The sequence below is a fragment of the Pan paniscus genome, chromosome 15 (genome assembly GCF_029289425.2).
Source record: "Pan paniscus chromosome 15, NHGRI_mPanPan1-v2.0_pri, whole genome shotgun sequence".
NCBI classification, from domain to species: domain Eukaryota; kingdom Metazoa; phylum Chordata; class Mammalia; order Primates; family Hominidae; genus Pan; species Pan paniscus.
In genome coordinates, this window is record NC_073264.2 from 73,868,078 (window position 1) to 73,888,707 (window position 20,630).

Consider the following 20,630-nt stretch of genomic DNA (forward strand, 5'->3'; position numbering starts at 1 on the left):
GGGGAGAAAGGGGGAGAGGAAGGAAGGAAGGAAGGGAGGAAGGGAGAGAGGGAGGGAGGGAGGGAGGGAGGGGAGAAGAATGATATGGGATAGGAACAGCAATTGAAATGGGGAAGAAAAAAACTGAAGTAGTTTCATCTTTCCCCATCCAGAGCTGAACTGTGGCAGTTCAAGCCCCCCAGGGAAAGGCTCTCTCTCTGCAGGATCTCAGAGAGGTGGACCCACAGCTGCCCCTGAAACTTCCTTTCAATGGAGAATTTATTATGTCACAGGACACACTGTCCCACTGTCAGCCAACTCTTACTGTGATAAAGAGATTCACCATGACCTTATTTTGAATCAAAATCTATCTTCCTATAAGTTATACCAATTTGTCCACCCTCTGTTCCAACAGCAAACAGCTACATCCCAATCCTGCATCCCATATATCTGCTTGGGTTTGAAGGGCAGCTAACCAAGAAGCCGAGGAACTAAAGAGGAATAAGAGTTGTAGGAAAGAGTTAGTGACTACCCCTGCTCAGAACCGGGTAACAGGATCAAAGTTTCCAAATAGAAAATGACAATACAACAATTTAAAATACAATTTAAAAAAATACAATATAATACCTATTTACATAGCATTTACATTGTATTAGGTATTATAAGCAATCTAGAAATGATTTAAGGAATATGGGAGAATGTGTGTAGGTTATATGCAAATACTATGCCATTTTATATAAGGGACTTGAGTACCCACAGATTTTGATATCTTCTGGGGTCCTAGAACCAATTCCCAGTGGATACTAAAGGATGGCTGTTATGTATATAACATACTATCATTTATTTAACAAATGGGGATACACACATATTCAGACAAATATATGTGTGTGGTGTGTTTGCATGTTTTTTTTATGGGGGTATAAGCCAAAAGCTAAAAAAAATTACCTAGAGAGAGAGCAAAAATAAAATAATAGTAGCAAGAAAAAGAGAAGGACGAAGAGGAAATTGCCTATACGAAAAAGAAACAGGGTAAAAGTGAAGATACAGTTAGACTTTCTCATAATATACCATTGGAACAATGCAAATATTTTACACAATTATAAAGTAAAATTAAATTAAAATAAAAAGCATACATCCGTTTCTGACTAAAATGGAGTATAAAGACCAGATTTAGCTCCCACCTAAAACCAAAAGAGAGGAAGAAAAAAATCAACAACAGTTTTGAAGACAATGAACATCAGGCATTGAAGGACAGTGATACCTGAGACACTGAAAACAAGCAAGATAAGCCCTGTGATTGCCCCAGCTTACAGCCTTAAGAGAGTCTCCAGACTGGAACACAAGGAGGAGGAATACAGGTGGAGATCTGCAGATTCCCCATGTTTAAGTTGAAGAGAAAATGCCAAGAGTCTGAGGAGACCACAGTGACTAGAACCCAAGGAACTGAAGGGTAAACAAAAGAGAGCTGCACAGAGAATGTGGAGATCCAGAGGGTCCCTTTCAAGTATTCAGCTTAGCATTGATCCGTTTATGCCCGTGAGGAAACTAGATAGGACTGGGAAAAGAACTACCCAAAAAGATTAGAGGTAACAGCGCTCAGTGTGCACAAGGGGGCAGAAATAGTCTGTTTCCACCAGCCAATATGGAAAACTGTATGATTCCCGGGGTACTGGGTAGAGTACAAAGATCTTGCCTCACTAATAGGGAATACTTAGCCCTAGACTAAGTACTGCTCTGGCTCCACCTAACAAATCTTAAAAGCAAGACAAGAAAACATCAAACTGTTTTCAAATAACTTAAATATGTCCCAAAACAATGTTCAAGAACATTTATAGGAATAAAATATATCTACAGCATTCAGCAAGGTAAAATTCACAATGTGAGGCACCCAACCCAAAATTACAAGGCATGTAAAGAAGCTGGAAAATATGACTTATAATAAGGAGAAAAATCAATCAATTGAAACCAACCCAGAACTGAAACTGATATTAGAATTAGTAGCAAGAACATTAAAACATTATTTGTATGCTCTGTGTTCGAGTTTAGTAAAAATTTGGGAGATATATATGTATTTTTAAGACTCAAATTTAACTTCTAGAAATGAAAACTATAATGTGCAAGATGAAAATCATATCAGAGGGAGTTAATGTCAGATTAGATATTGCAGAAGAAAAGACTGATAAACTTGAAAACACAGCAATAGAAACTATTCCAAAATGAAACCCACAGGAAAAAACAGAAAAGAAAAAAAATAATGGCATAAATGAGCTGTGGGGCAACTTCAAACAGTGTAATATATGTGTAATTGAAGAAAGGGAAGAAAAAATATTTGTAGAAATAATGGCTGGAGGCTGGGTGCAGTGGCTCATGCCTTTAATCCCAACACTTTGGGAGGCCAAGGTGGAAGAATGCCATAAGCCTGGGAGTTTGAGAGCAGCCTGGGCAACATAGTAAGATCCTGTCTCCACAAAAGAGAGAGAGAGAGAGACAGATGAAAGAGAGACAGAGAGAGACAGAGAGAGAAAGGGAGGAAGGGAGAGAGGGAAGAAAGGGAAGGAAGGAAGAAAGAAAGAAAGAATTTAAAAAGAAATAAGGGCTGGAAATTTCTGAAATTTGATGAAAACTATAAACCCATAGGTCTAAGAAGCTCAATAAAGCTAGGTACAATAAACATTAAGAAAACTACAGCAAAGTATGTCATAATCAAAACTACTCAAAAATAGTGATAAAGAGAAAATATTAAAAGCAACCAGAGAAAGGAAACATGTTAACATATACAGGAACATTCTTATCTTTGCAATGCAAGCAAGAAAAGAGTGGTTCAACATCCCTACAATACTGAAAGAGAAAAAAAAATTCTCAAACTAGAATTCTATACCCAGCTAAAATATCTTTCAAGAACTAAGGCAAACTAAAGATAGTTTCAGATATACAAAAGCTGAAATAATTCATCATCAACAAACCCATACTCTAAGAAATGTTAAAAAGAAGTACTTTAGGCAGAAGGAAAGTAATACCAGACCTAAATTTGGATCTACACAAAGGAATGAACAGCATCAGAAATGGTCTAGTACATGAATAATTATATGAGATGTTTTTCTTATTATTTTAAACTCATTAAAAGATGATCAACTATTTTTAAAAATACAATGATGGCCAGGCACGGTGGCTCATACCTGTAATCCCAACAATTTGGGAGGCCAAGGCAGGCACATCACCTGAGGTCAGGAGTTCGAGAAACGCCTGACCGACATGGAGAAACCCCATCTCGACTAAAAATACAAAAATTAGCCAGGCATGGTGGCGCATGCCTGTAATCCATCATCACATCTACTCTGACTCTGAACTCCTCCTGCCTTCCTTTTATAAGAACCCTTGTGATTACATTAGGCCCACCTGGATAATCCAAGATTATCGCACCATCTCAAAATCCTTAATCCTGTCTTCAAAGTCCCTTTTGCCATGTAAGGTAACATACGCACAGATTTCAGTAATTAAAATGTGGATGTCTGAGGTGGGGAGGGGCCTTATTCTATTAATCACAGTACTATTGTAGACTCCTTATACTATTCATGAAATAGAATAATATAATTTGAAGGTTAACTATAATTAAAGATGTACACTATAAACACTAAGCAATCACTAAAATAACAACAAAACAAGAGTTATAGTTAATAAACCAATAAAAAAGAGAGAAAACATAATCACATTAAATGTAAATTGCCTAAATACCCCTAATTAAAAAAGATTGTCAGATTACATGTAAAAAGCATAACACAACTATATGCTGCCTATTAAAAAACTACTTTTAATATAAAGATGCAAATAGGCAAGAAGTAAAAGAATGGAAAAAGATATTTCATGTTAATATTAATCAAAAGAGAGCTGGAGTGGCTATATTGGAATTAGACAAAGGAGATTTCAGATAAAATAATATTAATAGAGATTAAGAGGATTATTTTATAATGATAAAGGAATCAATTTATTGAGGATATAACAATACTAAATGTTTATACACCTAATAACAAAGCTTCAATATACATGAAACAAAAAGTAATAGAATTGTAAGGAGAAATAAGCAAACCCACAATTATAGTCATAAGTTTCAATACCCTACCTCTCAATGATTCATAGAATAAATAGAAAATAAGGATGTAGAAGATTTAAAAAACATTATCAACCAATTTGACCTAATTGATATTTATAGAACATTCCAAACAACCACAGCAAAACACAATTCTTTTCCTGAGCAAACAGAATATTTACCAAGGTAGACCACATTTGGTGCCATAAAACAAGTTGCAATAAATTTAAAAGAATCTGAACCATAAAAATTATTCTCTGACCATTTGGAATTAACACGGAAATAAATAATGGGCACATCTTTGGAAACGTCCCAAGTGTTTGGAAACTAAACAATACAGTTCTAAATAATCCATGAGTAAAAGAAGAAACCAAACAGAAAAATATTTTGAACTGAATGAAACTAAAAACCCTATATCAAATTTTTTAAATGAGGCTTACATAGTATTTATGGGGAAATTATATCAGAAAATGATGTAGTAGAAAAGAAATATCTCAAATCAATGACCTGTTTACACCTTAAAAAATAGATAAACCTACTATGTACCATAAAAATTAAAAAATTAAAAGAAATAAGAAACAGAAGAGCAAATTAAATCCAAAGTAAATAGAAGGAAATATAAAGATCAGAGCAGAAAAAACAATTCTACCAAAAGCTATTTATTTGAAAAGATCAATAAAATTGATAAACCTCTAGTCAGAATGATGAGGTAAAAAATAACATTCAAATTAACAATATAATGAGTAAAATAATATGCCACCACAGATTCTACATATATTAAAAGAGTAATGCAGCAATATTATGAACAACTTTGTGCAACCAATTAGGAGAATGTAGATAAAAGAAACAAAATCACATACTAACAAAGCTTACTCAAGATGAAATAGATAACCTAAATAGCCCTATATCTATAAAATAAATTAAATTTATAATTAAAAACATTACCTCAAGGAAACTGCCAGATCCAAATGGATTCACTGGTAAATGTTATAAAATATTTATGGAAGAAATAATACCAATTCTATATAAAGTTTCAGAAAAGTAAAAATGAAGAAATACTTCCCAACTCATTATATGAGACCAGCATCACCCTGACACCCAAACCGGACAGACATTACAAGAAAACTATAGACTAATATCTCTCATAAACATAGATGCAAAAACTCTAATAAAACTTGAGCAACATGAATCTAACAATACATTAAAAAGATAAAACAGCATAACAAAGTGGGGTTTATCCTAGGAATGTAATGTTGGTTTAACATTCAGAAATCAATCAATGTAACTCATTATGTTAAATGTAAACTTAAGATATTAAATTTAATCAACCATTCCTACATAATGAAGCTTCCATGAACAAAAGAAAAACCACATGATCATCTCAATAGACACAGAAAATCAGATGACAAAATCAAATATCCATTTGTGATTAAAAAAAAAAACTCTCAAACTAGAAATAGAAGGGAGCATCCTCAATCTGATAAAGAATATCTACAAAAAATTCTACAGCTAATGTCATACTTAATAACAAAAAAATAAATAAATGCTTTCTCTTTAAGATCAGGAACAACATAAGGGTGTCCAGTCTCACCACTTTTACCTAATATTGTGTTGGAGAGTCTAGCCAGTGCAAGAGACAAATAAAATAAATAAAAGTTATTCATATTAAAAGAAAGAAGTAAGTTTTCTTTATTTACTATTCAGGTTATCTATTAGCAAACTAACAGATAATCAACTATATAGAAAATGCTACAGAATCTATAGAAAGCTATTAGAACTAATGAGTTTAGCAAGGTTGCAGGATATAGGGAGAATATACTAAATTAATTGTTTTTCTATGTATTAGCAAACATCAGAAATTAAAATGTATAAAAATTTATTTATAATAGTATCAAAAAATATTAAGTGCTTAGAGATAAATCTGACAAAAATGTTAAAGATCTATACACTAAAAATTAAAAATCATTGATGAGAAAAATTAAAGAAGATATTAATAAATTGAAAGATATGCCATATTCATGGGTTGCAAGACTCAATACTGAAAATTGTCAATTTTCCCCAAATGGATCTATAGATGCAAGACAATCCCAACCAAACTCCTAGCCAGTTTTTTGTAGAAATTGACAGACTGATTATAAAATCCATATAGAAGTGCAAAGGACCTAGAATAATCAAAATAACTAAGAAAATCAAGAACAAATTTAGAGGGCTAACACCACCTGATTTCAAACATTATAAAACTATAATAATCAAGACAGTGTGGTAAGAGTATAAAGATAGACAAATAGGTCAATAAAACAGAACTGAGAGTCCAGAAATAAACACACATATATGTGGACATCTAATTTTTGACAAGCCAATTAAGTGGAGAAAGACTAGTCTTTTCAGCAAACTATGTTGAAACAATTGAATATCCATCTGCAAGAAAATAAACTAATGCATACTTTGTACCATATACAAAATTAACTCAAAATGAATCATAGACCTAAATGTGAAACCTAAAATTATAAAATTTTAGGAAAAAAAATAAGAGAAACCCTGACCTTGCATTAGGTAGTAATTTCTCAGACATAACATCAAAAGCACAATTCATGAAAGAATAAATTGATAAACTGGATTTCACCAAAATTGAAAACTTCTGCTCTTTGAATGAGACTGCTAAGTTAATGAAAATACAAACCACAGATTGTAAAAAAAAATTTGCAAAGCATAGGTCTGATAAACTTATTGTATCTAGAATATATAAACAACAATCAAAATTCAATAATAAGCAAATAGCTCAATTTTAAAATGGACAAAAGATTTGAACTTTACCAAAGAACATATATGGATGGTGTAATATTGTGATATAATGAGAAATGTATATTTTGGTCTTAATCCCCACTTCCTGGCACACAGTTCCTAAAACCCCTGGCATCTCCAAGTGATGTGTCTTTTTATATGCTAATGAGATGACCCTGGCTGGGACCTGCTGGATAGCCTCTGGATAAGGGATTATAAACAGAGGAGCCAACCACAAGATTAGCAGGCTGTACCTTTTAGCCCCAACTCTAACTTCCCACCTCTGACCTCCAGGAAGAAAAGAGGCACTAGTAGTTGAGCTAGTCACTAATGGCCAATGATTTAATCAACCATTCCTACATAATGAAGCTTCCATGAAAATCCAAATGGACTAGATTCAGAGATCTTTGGGTTGATGAACATGTGGGGGTGCTGGGAGGGTGGCTCACCTGGAGAAGGCATGGAAGCTTCATGTCTCTTTTCCCCTTACCTTGCCCCGTGTACCTCTTCCATTTGGCTGTTTCAGATACATGTCCTTCGTAATAAACTGGCATTCTAGTATGCAAACTGTTTTCCTGAGTTTTTTTTTTTTTTTTTTTTGAGGCGGAATGTCGCCCAGGCTGGAGTGCAGTGGCACGAACTTGGCTCACTGCAAGCTCCGCCTCCCGGGTTCACGCCATTCTCCTGCCTCAGCCTCCTGAGTAGCTGGGACTACAGGCGCCCGCCAACACGCCCAGCTTATTTTTTGTTGTTGTATTTTTTAGTAGAGATGGGGTTTCATCTTGTTAGCCAGGATGGTCTCAATCTTCTGACCTCATGATCCACCCGCCTCAGCCTCCCAAAGTGCTGGGATTATAGGCGTGAGCCACTGCGCCCGGCGTGTTTTCCCGAGTTCCAGCAAATGATCAAACATGAGGGGCAATCATGGAAACCTCCATTTATAGCCCATAGGTCAGAAGCACAGCTGACAACCTGGACTTGAAATTGGCATATGAAGTTGGGGCAGTGCTGTGGGCTGAGCCCTTAGTCTGTGGAATCTGACGATATCTCACAGTAGATAGTGTCAAAGTTGAGTTAAACTGTGGAACACCCAGTTGGTGTCCACAGGGAATTGGAGAATTGCTTGGTGTAGGGGAAAAGACATCCACACATCTGCTCACAGAAATATTGAGTAAAAGTATAGAGAATAAAACAGTTTATTTTCCCTCACAGATGGCAAATAAGCACATGTGAAGATGCTCAAAATCATTATTAACTAGGGGAATGCAAGTTGAAACTGCAATGAAATACTACTATATATCTATTAGAATGGCTAAAAAAATTTTCAAACTGACCACACCAAGTGTTGGCAAGGATACAAAGGAAGTGGAACTCTCATATATTGCTGGAGTCAATGTAAAATGGTACAACCACTTTGGAAAAGAGCTTGGCAGTTTCTTTAAAAGTGAAACATCTATCTCTCTTATGATCTAGTTGTTCTACTCCTAGGTAGTTAACCTCTCAAGGAGAAAGGAAAGCATATGTCCATTCAAAAACTTGTACACAAATGTTCATAGTGGCTTGATTTACAGTAGTCAAAGACTGCAAACAAATCCAAATGTCCATCAACAGGTGAATGGATAAATTAACTGTGATACAGCCATGCAATGGACTACTACTCAGTATAAAAAGGAATTATTGATATAGTATTAATTAGTAATTATGCTAAGTGAAAGAAGCCAGACATGCCCTTGTCCCTAAAAAAGGGAGTACACAGGCCGGGTGCGGTGGCTCACGCCTGTAATCCCAGAACTTTGGGAGGCCGAGGCGGGTGGATCACGAGGTCAGGAGATCAAGACCATCCTGGCTAACACGGTGAAACCCCATCTCTACTAAAAATACAAAAATAATTAGCCGGGGAGGCTGAGGCAGGAGAATGGCGTGAACCCAGGAGGCGGAGCTTGCAGTGAGCCGAGATTGCACCACTGCACTCCAGCCTGGGCAACAAGGCGAGACTCCATCTCAAAAAAAAAAAAAGGAGTATACAGTGTGTGTTTCCGGTATAGAAAGCAAATCAATGGCTTCTCTGGGGAGGGAGTAAAGAAGGGTAGAGGCATGGAGAAGCACAGGAAGGATAGATTTCTAAACACATAGGAAACCTTTGCGAGTCATGGATATGTTCATTATCTTGATTGTGGTAATGGTTCCACAGGTGAATATATGTCAAAACTTATCAAGCTGGACACATTAAGTATGTGCAATTTATTGTATGTAATTATACTTCAATAAAGCTGTTAAACTTTTTTAATAACAAGGCAATCTCAGGGACTTCTGCTTCTGGAAAGATGAAATAGATACACTTTTTTATATTCCTCTCACTAAGCACAACTAAATATCCTGGACATTATTCATAGAACAGACATAAGAAATAACTGAAACATGAAGGGAACCAGTCAGACCAGCTAGGGACTTTGGGACCTGAGAAACAACAGGGTGGGTGGTGAGCTCCCTGGGTATTATTTTATCTATCTACCTATCTATCTAGCTATCTAACTATCTAGCTAGCTAGCTATTTATTGAGACAAAGTATCACTCTGTAGCCTGGGCTGGAGTGCAATGGCACAATCCTGGCTCACTGCAGCCTCAAACTCCTGGGCTTGAGCAATCCTCCCACCTCAGCCTCCCAAGTAGCTGGGACTACAGGCACGCACCAACACACCTGGATAATTTTTTAAATTTTTATAGAGACAAGGTCTCACTATGTTGCTTAGGCTAGTTTCGAACTCCTGGGCTCAAGCAATCCTCCTCCTTTGGCCTCCCAAAGTGCTGGGATTACAGGCATGAGCCTGTGTCCAGCCCAATCTTGGGTCTCCTTTATGCCTCATATATCCTGGACTGGATTCTGGAAAAGCTGATAACCCAGAAACACCAACAAATGAAGACCAAAAAAGACCTCAAGAAAATCCTGCTCTCTCTAGCCAGAGAACCAGGAAAGGACCAGCCTAGCAAGACAAGCAGGCATCCCAATAGCTTTGCTGGGTTGGTGTCAAGAGAAGGCCAAGGGAAGAGCTGGTGCCTTGTGGTATCAGTAGAGGCCCTCCTCCTCCCAAGTAGGATAATACCAGTAGAGGCCTAGTGGGGAGCCTGAACTCCCACCTCCACTCAGCAACAACAAGGTGTTCTTCCCCTGTTAAAGAGGATGTCAACAGAAGCCAAGTAGAGAAGATGTATTTCCACATCCATCTGACAGTAATAAGGGGAGCCTCGCCTCCCCTACTAGCATAGCTTGAAAGGAGACCTGCTAATATAGAAGATTTAAGTAATATCTAGAGTCTCATAACATAACAGCCAAAGTGTCCAAGATTCAGTCAAAGCCACTCATCTTATGAAGAACCAGGAAAATCTCAAATGAGGAAAGACACAGACACCAACAAGAAAATAACAAAAATGTTGGAATTATCTGACAAGGATCTTAAAGCAGCCATCATTAAAAGTGTTTCAACGAGCAATTATGAACACATAAAACACATTCAGCAAAGAAACAGAAAATATGAAGAACCAAATAGAAATTTGAAAACTGAAAAAAATTGTAACAAAAAATAAAAAAGCTCTCAATGGATTGGCTTAACAGCAGAAGGCAGAGGACAGAATAAAGAAGCAGTGAACTTGAAGAGAGAACTATAGAAATCACCCAAGCTGAGCAACAGAGAGAAGAATTTTAAAAATAAATGAACACAGCCTCAGGGACTTATGGGACTATAACAAAAGATCTAACATTTGTGTTGTTGAAGTCCAAGAAGGAGAGGGGAAAGAGGGTTGAACTGAAGAAGTATTCAAAGAAATAATGGCTGAAAAATTCCCAAATTTGGCAAAAAAAAAAAAAAAAAAAAAAAAAAAAAAAAAAACCCATAAACCCACAGGTTGAAGAAGCTGAGTAAACTCAAACAGAATAAACCCAAAAAATCTATGCCAAAACACATCAAAATCACGTTTCTGAAACTAAAAACAAAGAAAAAACTTGAAAACAATGAGAGAGAAATGACACCTTACTTATAAGGGAAAAAAGCATTTAAATGACAGCAGATTTCTCATCACTAACCATCAGAAAGAAGTGGCAAAACCTTTTTCAACTGCTAAAATAAAAGGACTATCAACTCAGAATTTTATATCCAGCAAAAATATCCTCCAGGTATGACGGCAAAATCAAGACATTCTCCACTGAAGGAAAACTAAGAAGTTGTTACCATCAGATTTACTCTAAAAGAATGGCTAAAGAAAGTACTACATCAGAAAGTAAATGCTAAAAGAAGGAATCTTGGAACGTCAGTAAGTAAGAAAAACAACGAAGGAGTAAAAATATGAGTAAATACAATAAACGCTTCTCTTACGTTTTCTAAATTATGTTTGATGGTTGAAGTAAAAATTATAACACTGGTATGGTTTTCAATGTATGTAAAGGAAATATTTAAGACAACTATATTATAAAGGGAGGAGGGTAAAAGGATTTAAATAATGAGAGTGTTGGGTGGTAATAGAATAGTTTTGTATCTTGATTGTAGAAGTGGTTACACAAATCTAGACGTGTGATAAAATGGCATAGAGCTACATATACACATTTTAGCAATGTCAGTTTTTTGGTTTTGATATTGTAAGATGTATTAATCTTGGAGGAAATTGGATGAAGAAGATAGGGGATCTCTATTATATTTGCAACTGCAAATTGCAAATACAGTCACAATTGCAATTATTAATTATTTCAAGATGAAAAGTTGATTTAATAAAGAAGAAATTATATGAATCCCCTCCCCACTCAAAAAGCAAACCCTGATAAGTGAAAGCAAAATGAAACAAATAAATCCAACTGTGTATTGAGTTAGTGGTACAACCACACAGAGGAACTATTTCAGTGACCTTAAAGGAGAGTAATTTGGCTGCACATGTTTAATGGAATATACCCTAAGGACAAAAAGACTCGCAAAAAAAAGAAAATATCTTAAACCTTTTTCAGTAATCTTATTGTTAATAGTCATATTGTTTGTTATTCTGATACTGTGTGTGAGTGTCTGTGTGTGTAAAATAAAGCAAATAAGTAATTACATCAATATCACTTCTAGGATTTTTTGGTGTAGGAGAAAGGAGATACAGAATTAAGATACTTAAGTAAAAACTGTTTAAATCTGAATTGAATGGGATGTATCAACATAATTTCATAATGTATTTTCTCTTAAAAAGAAAAAGAAAAAAACAAATGAATACTATTTCTTAGTTCTAGTCACTGATAAGGCCTAGAAACAATGACCAAGCCAGGAGCAATGAACAGCACTGCGGTCTCTAAGTAACATTTCCTACAAACAGGAGCCAGGATTTCTTCAAGAAATAGCTGATTTCAGGTCTGGAGAGGAGGAAGTGTACAGGATGAGCTTGAAATATTTCACATCCTAATATTAGGATGGCAAGAAGGCCATCAGAAACTACTGGGGTTGTTTCAAAACACCAGCACTGGGCCGGGCACGGTGGCTCACGCCTGTTATCCCAGCACTTTGGGAGGCCGAGGCAGGCGGATCATGAGGTCAAGAGATCAAGACAATCCTGGCCAACATGGTGAAACCCCATCTCTACTAAAAATACAAAAATTAGCTGGGTGTGGTGGCATGTGCCTGTAGTCCCAGCTACTCGGGAGGCTGAGGCAGGAGAATCGCTTGAACCTGGGAGGCAGAGGTTGCAGTGAGCCGAGATCATGCCACTGCACTCCAGCCTGGCTACTGAGTGAGACTCCATCTCAAAAAAAAAAAAAAAAAACACCAGCACTGGCCAGAATCCTGAATGGCCAGAGATGAGGCAATATAAGCCTCATAAGAATAATAGCTACACTGGATTAAAATACATCAAATATGTTTAAATCTGTGAGTTCCTGGTGGTATTCAAAAAAAAAATTATTATTATATTGATCGTCTTTGGAGAATGCTAGGGAACCAACTCATTATTTTGAAAACTGGTAAATAGAGGGGAAAAAAGTCATTTATCCTGCCTTTCATATGTGAACTGTATCTCACAATAACTAAAATTTTAATGAGGGAATGTTTTTCTTTATAGAAGTTGTAGAGCTAACAAATGAAGATATAATGATAGTCCTGGATTGAATATTAACTTTTTGCAACCCTTAATGGGATAAAGAATCTAGGCAATTATCATGAAGGGCTGCTAACATCAGTAAAAGAGGTAACCAGACTGTATGGGCCTCTTGATGAAAGTACACACTATCACTTAGGAGTTGTTCTTACCAAAAAAAAATGGAACCTGAATAAATCTCTAGACCTAACTACCAATTCACAGGAATAACACTGTGGGAACGCAACCACCAAATCCTTCTGGGAAACCCTACAGCGTAAGCAACCCAGTGTCTTCAACAAGCAACATGCAAGGAGGAAAGAGAGAGAAGCAGAGACAGAGAGAAACCCAGAGATGTTAAAAGACACATTAACCAGTTGCAATGTAGGGTTCCCATTTGGATCCTGATTTAAACTACAGGGGGAAAAATGAATGCTGGCCAAATATTTGATGATATTAAAGTCTTATTGCTAATTCTTTGAGCTCTGATAGTGTGCGGATTTGTTTGTTTGTTTAAGTTCTTTACCATTTAGAGATACATAACAAAATATTTACAGATGAAATCACGTGCTTTTGTGGATTTGCTTCAAAATAAAATGAGGTCAGGGAGGAAAGTAAGGAGTGCGTATAGATGAAACACGATTGACCATGAGTTGAACATTGTTGAAGCAGGGCTACATGGGGATGTGTTTTACTATTGTCTTCAGTTTTATATGAAGGTGAAATTTTTCCAAATGAAATATTTTTAAAAACATATCCAGGCAGAGCCAGAAAAATCACATTCCTGTAGCTGTCTCCCTAATAAAAAGGTCTTTATTCTGTTCTTTGCAGCCTAGAAGACTAGTGTCACTGTAGCTGTAGTAATAACAGTAATATCAATAATAATAGGCCAGGTGCAGTGGCTCACGCCTGTAATCCCAGCACTATGGGAAGCCCAGGCAGGCAGATCATGAGATCAGGAGTTCGAGACCAGCCTGACCAACATGGTGAAACCCCGTCTCTACTAAAAATACAAAAACTAGCTGGGTGTGGTGGCGCACGCCTGTAATCCCAGCGACTCAGGAGGCTGAGGCATGAGAATCACTTGAACCCGGGAGGCGGTGAGTCGAGATCGCACCACTGCACTCCAGCCTGGGCAACGCAGCAAGAGTCCATCTCAAAAACAAAAAAATAAATAACAATAATAATAATAATACCCAGCATTTTGGAAGCACATACTTGCTATGTGCTAAACTCATTTAAGAGTTTTTATAAATTGTCTCATTTAATTCAGACGAAATCTTATGTGGTAAGTACTATTATTATTCACATTTTACAGATGAGAAACCTGAGGGACAGAAGTTTGGTGACAAAGGTAAGCCTCACACCCAGATCTAATGGCAGATTTCCAGCTTGTAACCAACACCCAAAGGTAAAAGATGAAGATTGCTGTCATGTCCTCAGTCTTGCCTTCTTTGGGATAAACACCTTTAGCTCTTTCACTCCCCACCCCACCCCACCCCTGCCACATGGCTTCAATGCCCCACACCATCCTTGTCACATTCCTCAAAACACCTGCCAGGAGCCATAAAAGTAGCTGAGTTTCTTTAAGGTATCTCAGAGGCCCATGTGCAGCTTGCCCCACCCCGATCCTACCCAGGCTGCCTGGTTTCCCAGAAAAGCTGCGGTCCTCCTCCCTCCAGGCTGGGAGCCTGCACATGCGCATGTCCCAGGAGTGGCGCAGCTCACCTGGGCCTCGGTGCCTCTTCTCCATCCAGATGTAGCAGTTGTTCTGGGCCACCCCAGTCTGTGAGTCCAGGAAGGGAAGACGCACGCTGCGCTCTGCACACAGCCGTGAGTTGTAACTCCGGCAGTGCTCAATGGCTTCCTTGTAGAACTGGTCCCCGAGCCTGCCAGAGTCAGAGAGTGAAGGGGTGAGGCCAGGGAAGACTGAAACACACCCAGAGGGAAACACACCCAGAGGGAAACACACCTCCCTGGAAAGAGTGAAGACCTCCCAGTTATGAAGACCAAGGCAATGAGCACCAAGAGCCTTGCCAATGAGCAGAATGCAACTCAGTGTCAGGTCTTGACCAGATTTTATACCAGATTTTATTTTCTATCCCAAATCCAACAGGCAACTTAGAAACTCCTTTAACAAAGAGCATGGGCTTCCAAGGAGGAATCACCAGTAAGAGAGAGCTGTCCATGTTCTAGGAAGCATGAGGTCCCACTCCAGAAGGGAAGTAGCTCTGAAACAACCTTCTGCATGGAATCTAGAGGACATCACACTTCTAGAACCTCCTCACTCATATTAGCTACATTTTATTCTCAGAGGTCACCAGCAAAGGCACTCTAGGTAAACCCAAATCACCAGCAAAGATACCCAGTTTTCCATTACAACAGAAGATAAACACTCCATATAAACAAAAACTAGGACAGAAAAAACATTCTATAAAAGTAGGGAAATTGCAGGAAGAAGGGGGTGTAGAGGAACAGGCACCAATCTTTTAAAACCATATTACTTAAAGAAAAATAACTTTCTGATAGAAAACAAACAGAATTCAACAATTTTGAATTCAAAATAATTCAACTCATGGAGTTTAAAAAACAAATAGAAAGACCTTTCTGGTTTGCTAGACTGAGAATCTGATTAAGCACAGTATATTTTACGTTCCTGACTCTTTGGTATTTTTGGACACGTGGTGATGCTACTAATTTTAAGGTAGTGTCCTTTTCAAAGACCAAAAATGGAGCGTTGATATAATTGATCAAATGCAAAGCACTAAAATAATCAATGAGATCAAATACCTACCAAATAAAACATAGGCACAGGCTAATCAATGCCTCAAAGAAATACAAATGTAATAACATAACTTATGCCAGGTAAATTCAAGCCTCTTACTGGGGTCGGGGGGCAGTGGGCGCAAAGGAGTGGAGTGTGGGAAGAAGAAGTAGGAAGGGAAGGAGCCACAGAGGTCACAGGGGCAAAAGGGAGAATCAAGCATTTATTCTGAAGCAACATTATGATATCTTTTTGTTTTGGTTCTATGTAGATTTCAGAAAGCCAAAAGGAGAGGGGAAGTCTCTAAAAATATCATTTCTTAACCAAAGTATTTAGAGGAATTAAAAAATCAAAATTGGGGTGTTGGGTTTTTTGGGTGTTTTTTTTTTTTTTTTTTTTTTGAGATGGAGTCTCACTCCGTCGCCCAGGCTGGAGTGCAACGGTGTGATCTCAGCTCACTGCAACCTCCACCTCCTGGGTTCAAACGATTCTCCTGTCTCAGCCTCCTGAGTAGCTGGGATTATAGGTACCTGCCACCATGCCCAGCTAATTTTTTGTATTTTTAGTAGAGACGGGGTTTCACTATGTTGGTCAGGCTGGTCTCAAACTCCTGACCTCAGGCGATCCACCCACCCCAGCCTCCCAAAGTGCTGGGATTACAGGCATGGACCACCATGCCTGGCCTCAATTTCTTAATTGTGGTAAAATACACATAACATAAAATTTCCCATCTTAAGTGTACAGTTTAAGTGTACAGTTCAGTGGCATTAAGCACATGCATACTGTTGTACGACCACCACTACTATCCATTCCCAGAACTCTTTTCATCTTGCAAAACTGAAACACTATACCCATTAAACAATAACTCCCCGTTCCGCCTCTGCCCCCATCTCCAGCAACTACCATTCTGCTTTCTATCTCTATGATTCTGACTACTCCAAGTACTTCATAAAAGTGGAGTCATACAGTATTTGTCTTTTTGTGACTGGCTTATTTGACTTAGCATAATATCCTCAAGGTTAACCTATGTTATAGCATATGTCAGAATTTCCTTCCTTTTTAAGTCAGAATAATATTTTTTAAGTCAGAATAATATTCCATTGTATGCATATACCACATTTTGCTTATCCATTCATCTGTCAGTGGACATCTGGGTTGCTTCCACATTTTAGCTATTATGAATAATGCTGCTATGAACATGAGTATACAAATATCTTTTCAAAACCCTGCTTTCAGGCTGGACGCAGTGGCTCACGCCTGTAATCCCAGCACTTTGGGAGGCTGAGGTGGGTGGATCGCCTGAGGTCAGGAGTTCGAGACCAGCCTGGCCAACATGGTGACACCCCGTCTCTACTAAAAATACAAAAATTAGCTGGGCCTGGTGGCAGACGCCTGTAATCCCAGCTACTCAAGAGGCTGAGGCAGGAGAGTCGCTTGAACTCAGGAGAGGTTGCGGTGAGTTGGGATTGTGCCACTGCACTCCAGCCTGGGCGACAGGGTGAGACTCTGTCTTTAAAAAAAAAAAAAAAAAAAAACCTGCTTTCAATTCTTTTAGGTAAATACCCAGGAGTAGAATTGCTGAGTCATATGGTAGCTCTAGTTTTCATTTTTTGAGGAACCACCATACTGTTTTTCATGGCAGCTGTACCATTTTCCATTTCTACCAACAGTGTACAAGGGTTCCAACTACTCCACATTCTCATCACCACTTGTTAGAAAGCAAAGTTTTAAATGCACTGTTCTATACTCTTTTTAAAAAGTCAACGGGTCAGGTTCTAACAAAGAGCTTTAAGCAAATATCTTACTGTGGGAAAACACAACCCTGGAAGCTTCTGAGGCATCATTTGGAAATTACTTGTTGACAAGCATCCAAAAAAAAAAACAAACAACAAAACAAAAAACCTTTGCTCCTTTTTCACCTCTGAACATCTTCACATTCACAAGGGAGGCATAATACGCTCAGAAAGTGTCCTGGCAGTTCCAAAACCAAACTGTAATCAAATTGTAATAGTCACGCAGCTGGAAATGAATTGGGGAGGGGAGATGAAAGCCCATTACAATGCTATAAAACTGAATGGCACATAAGCTGATGTAATCAAAGCTGGTAACAAGGATCATGAGATTGATCAAAAATAAAGAACCACTTTTTACGAAGTGTTTGTGTCACACCAGCTTAAATGCTTCCTTCTGCTATGGCGATGTAGCTCAGTGGAACAGAACTTTCACAGGCAGCTTGGCCCAGACAAGATGACCCAGGCTGTTCAGGGTGTCCTGGATGCTCCAGCCCCCACCCATGAAACAGCAAGCAGCCATACCACATCGATAGAGAACTGACAAGAACATTTGACGGAGAGGTGTCCAACGTGAGAGCAGCAATCTGTTTTCCCAGGACCTTCTGACAGACTGCCAAAAAAAAAAGATGTTAATTATCCCAACCTCAGAAATTCTGCTGAAAAGAGAACCCATAAAATCAGGCCCCCCAAAAAAACAAATGAAAAATTGTATAGCAAAACTCATCTACTGGAGATGATCATTTTCAAAATAAATTTCTGGAAACCAATACAAAAGAAATCTACACAGTAGGATTCCAAACTGGACTTGTCCTAATATGCTAGTAACTCACTTCCAACAGCGTCAATCCAGACAAGAGGAACAAGAAACTGAACTTGCTAAAAATGCAAAGTGAGGTTGGCCAACACTGGTGCTCCACACCAACTGGATCGAGAATGTCAAACAAAGTGGCACACTGGGCGAAAATTAATTTCATCTTAAATACTTTCTACTTTCATAACATGCAATGTTATTAGTTACAAGCATGCTGGGGGAAAATGTATATTTCTAAATATAATCTTTGTGTGAATGATACCTCTCTTATGTAAACAGAAAAGACTTTCTGTGGACTGGAACAACTGTATTAAAGATCGAAGCTGCAAAAACATGACATTCAACAGCCCCTCTACCATCATCTCCAGGGAAGTCCTTTTAAACAGACCAGGTGTTGGCAGAGATTCGGAACCAAAATTTAAAGCCTTTTTCAAGATATAAGAGGATAAAAGAGATTTCAACCTCCCTGATAAATTCAAGAAGCACTTCTCCAAAAGTTAATTAGCCAAAATCTTCACAGGGCTTGCTATGCTCTCTAGAAGAAAATCAATGACTAGTTCTCCCTAACCTGTAGAAAGCAATTTAAACAGCAGAGGACAAATGTCCTTTCCAACATGGTATTTCTACCAAAAAAAAAAAAAAAATCCCACAATGATGGGATCCCAGGAGTGACATTTACATTAAAGTTGAAGGCGTCAGATGGAGCAGGGAAAGGCTGGCAGCAAATGACTCATCTGTGGAGTGGTGACCAGTGTACCCTAGGTTGGATCACACATGGGACAGTCCCAGCCATTGCATGCACCAAACTGAGGGGGCTGGATCCCCAAGGGATGATTGATGTCTTAGGCTAGAGGAAGCTGGCACAAGGCAGGGTAGAATGATGTTCTTATCAACAACTGACTTCAGGCTACTCAAGGCTGCAATCAGAAATAGGAAAGGCAAGGGGAACAAATTGCTGGGCTCCCCAGGCTCCCCAGACAGCATTCTGGTTGCAGCAGTGCTGGCTGCCTAGTTCTAGGGGGTTTTGTGAGTGATGGAGGTCCCTCTGTGATCCCATCTGAATTGAGAAGCCATCCCAGCTCTGAGAGCTGAGTGTTTCTACGAGATTTCCAGCAACCCTCCTTGAGCCTATCTGTGGAGATGGACTCCAGGGGGCCAAAGAAGACTCAGAATGGGAAAGATGAGATTTCTCCAAAGTGACTGCCAACCAGGCTCCAAATGTGATTTTTCAGAGCCCATCAATCACACCCCCTCTAAGACCCTCTGCTCCTCTTCCTCCAACCTCCTGCTCTCAAGACCACACCTGCTTGCTCCGATTTCTCAGATCACTCTCAGGTCCAGCCAGACACCTGGGCTCCTCCCTTTCACTGTCTCTCTGGTTCTGTGCTCTGACCTGAGGACAGGTGTCCTGCCATACCAGAAATGTGTGTCCAATAGCAAGTTTCTCATCTTCTGCCAGAAGCCTGCTCCCGCCCACCCAAGTCTCAATCCTCCTAGGGGCGGGGGTGGGGGTGGGGGCCGAGGCTATGCTGCCCTCCCTCTCCCTAGCAACTTGGCCTTGACTCTCCCCTTGCCTTCAAACCATCTGGAACTGAGTTATTTCATTTATCAGGAAGTCGTCCTTTCTCTCCACTCCCCCTGTGTGGCCCCAAGTCCCCTTTGCTGTGTAAACAGGACCTTGGCCCATCACTACTATCTGTGCACAGAAGCAGAGATAAGCAGAGCTGAAGAGAAGCCCTGGCCTGTGGCAGGATTGTGGGGGCTCTCCTTCCCCCAGAGGCGCCTCTTCCTCACTGTGGGCACCAAGTTTTCCTGCTGTCTCACTCAGCTGTTCACACCGCCAGCGCCGCCCACAAACACACACGAAAGCTCATCTACACCAATATGCTAACTTCCTGCTATTTGCATTTAAACATATTTAACTCAAACTGTTCATGGAAAGCTCCGTCTCCCATTTAGTCTTTTAGAATAACTGGCACACAGGGGGCAATATCTGGCAAGGTGCGGGAAAGTTTTTATTTTCCTTGAAGTGGTCCTGTTCCTAATGCATCTCTTGAAAGAAGACCAAGTTTAGTGTTTGTTACAGACTGAATTGTGTCGTTCCTCCTCACAGAAAAAATCCACGTGTTGAAGGCCTAACCCTCAATGTGATGGTGTTTGGAGATGGAGCCTTTGGGAGGTGATATCATTTGATATTTACCCCTGCCCAAATCTCATGTTGAATTGTGATCCCCAACTCTGGGGGTGGGGCCTAGTGGGAGGTGTTTAGATCATGGGGGCACATCCCTCATGGCTTGGTGCTGTCTTCGTGATAGCAAGTGAGTTCTTGCA

The 20,630-nt window shown here is 38.9% G+C and overlaps 1 protein-coding gene across 7 annotated transcripts in view; it reads right to left on the minus strand.

The window, feature by feature from the left end:
- The window catches only part of DPF3 (double PHD fingers 3), a 286,317-nt gene that overhangs the window by 148,160 nt on the left and 117,527 nt on the right, over positions 1-20,630 (minus strand). For all 7 annotated transcript variants that reach the window (XR_010109819.1, XR_008620912.2, XR_008620913.2 and 4 more), the window contains one exon: positions 14,660-14,820. Coding sequence is in view for 2 of the 7 variants with exons in the window: in XM_003824125.6 (XP_003824173.1) it covers positions 14,660-14,820 (161 nt within the window). In the remaining 5 variants the exon portion in view is untranslated. The remainder of the gene's footprint in view (positions 1-14,659; positions 14,821-20,630) is intronic.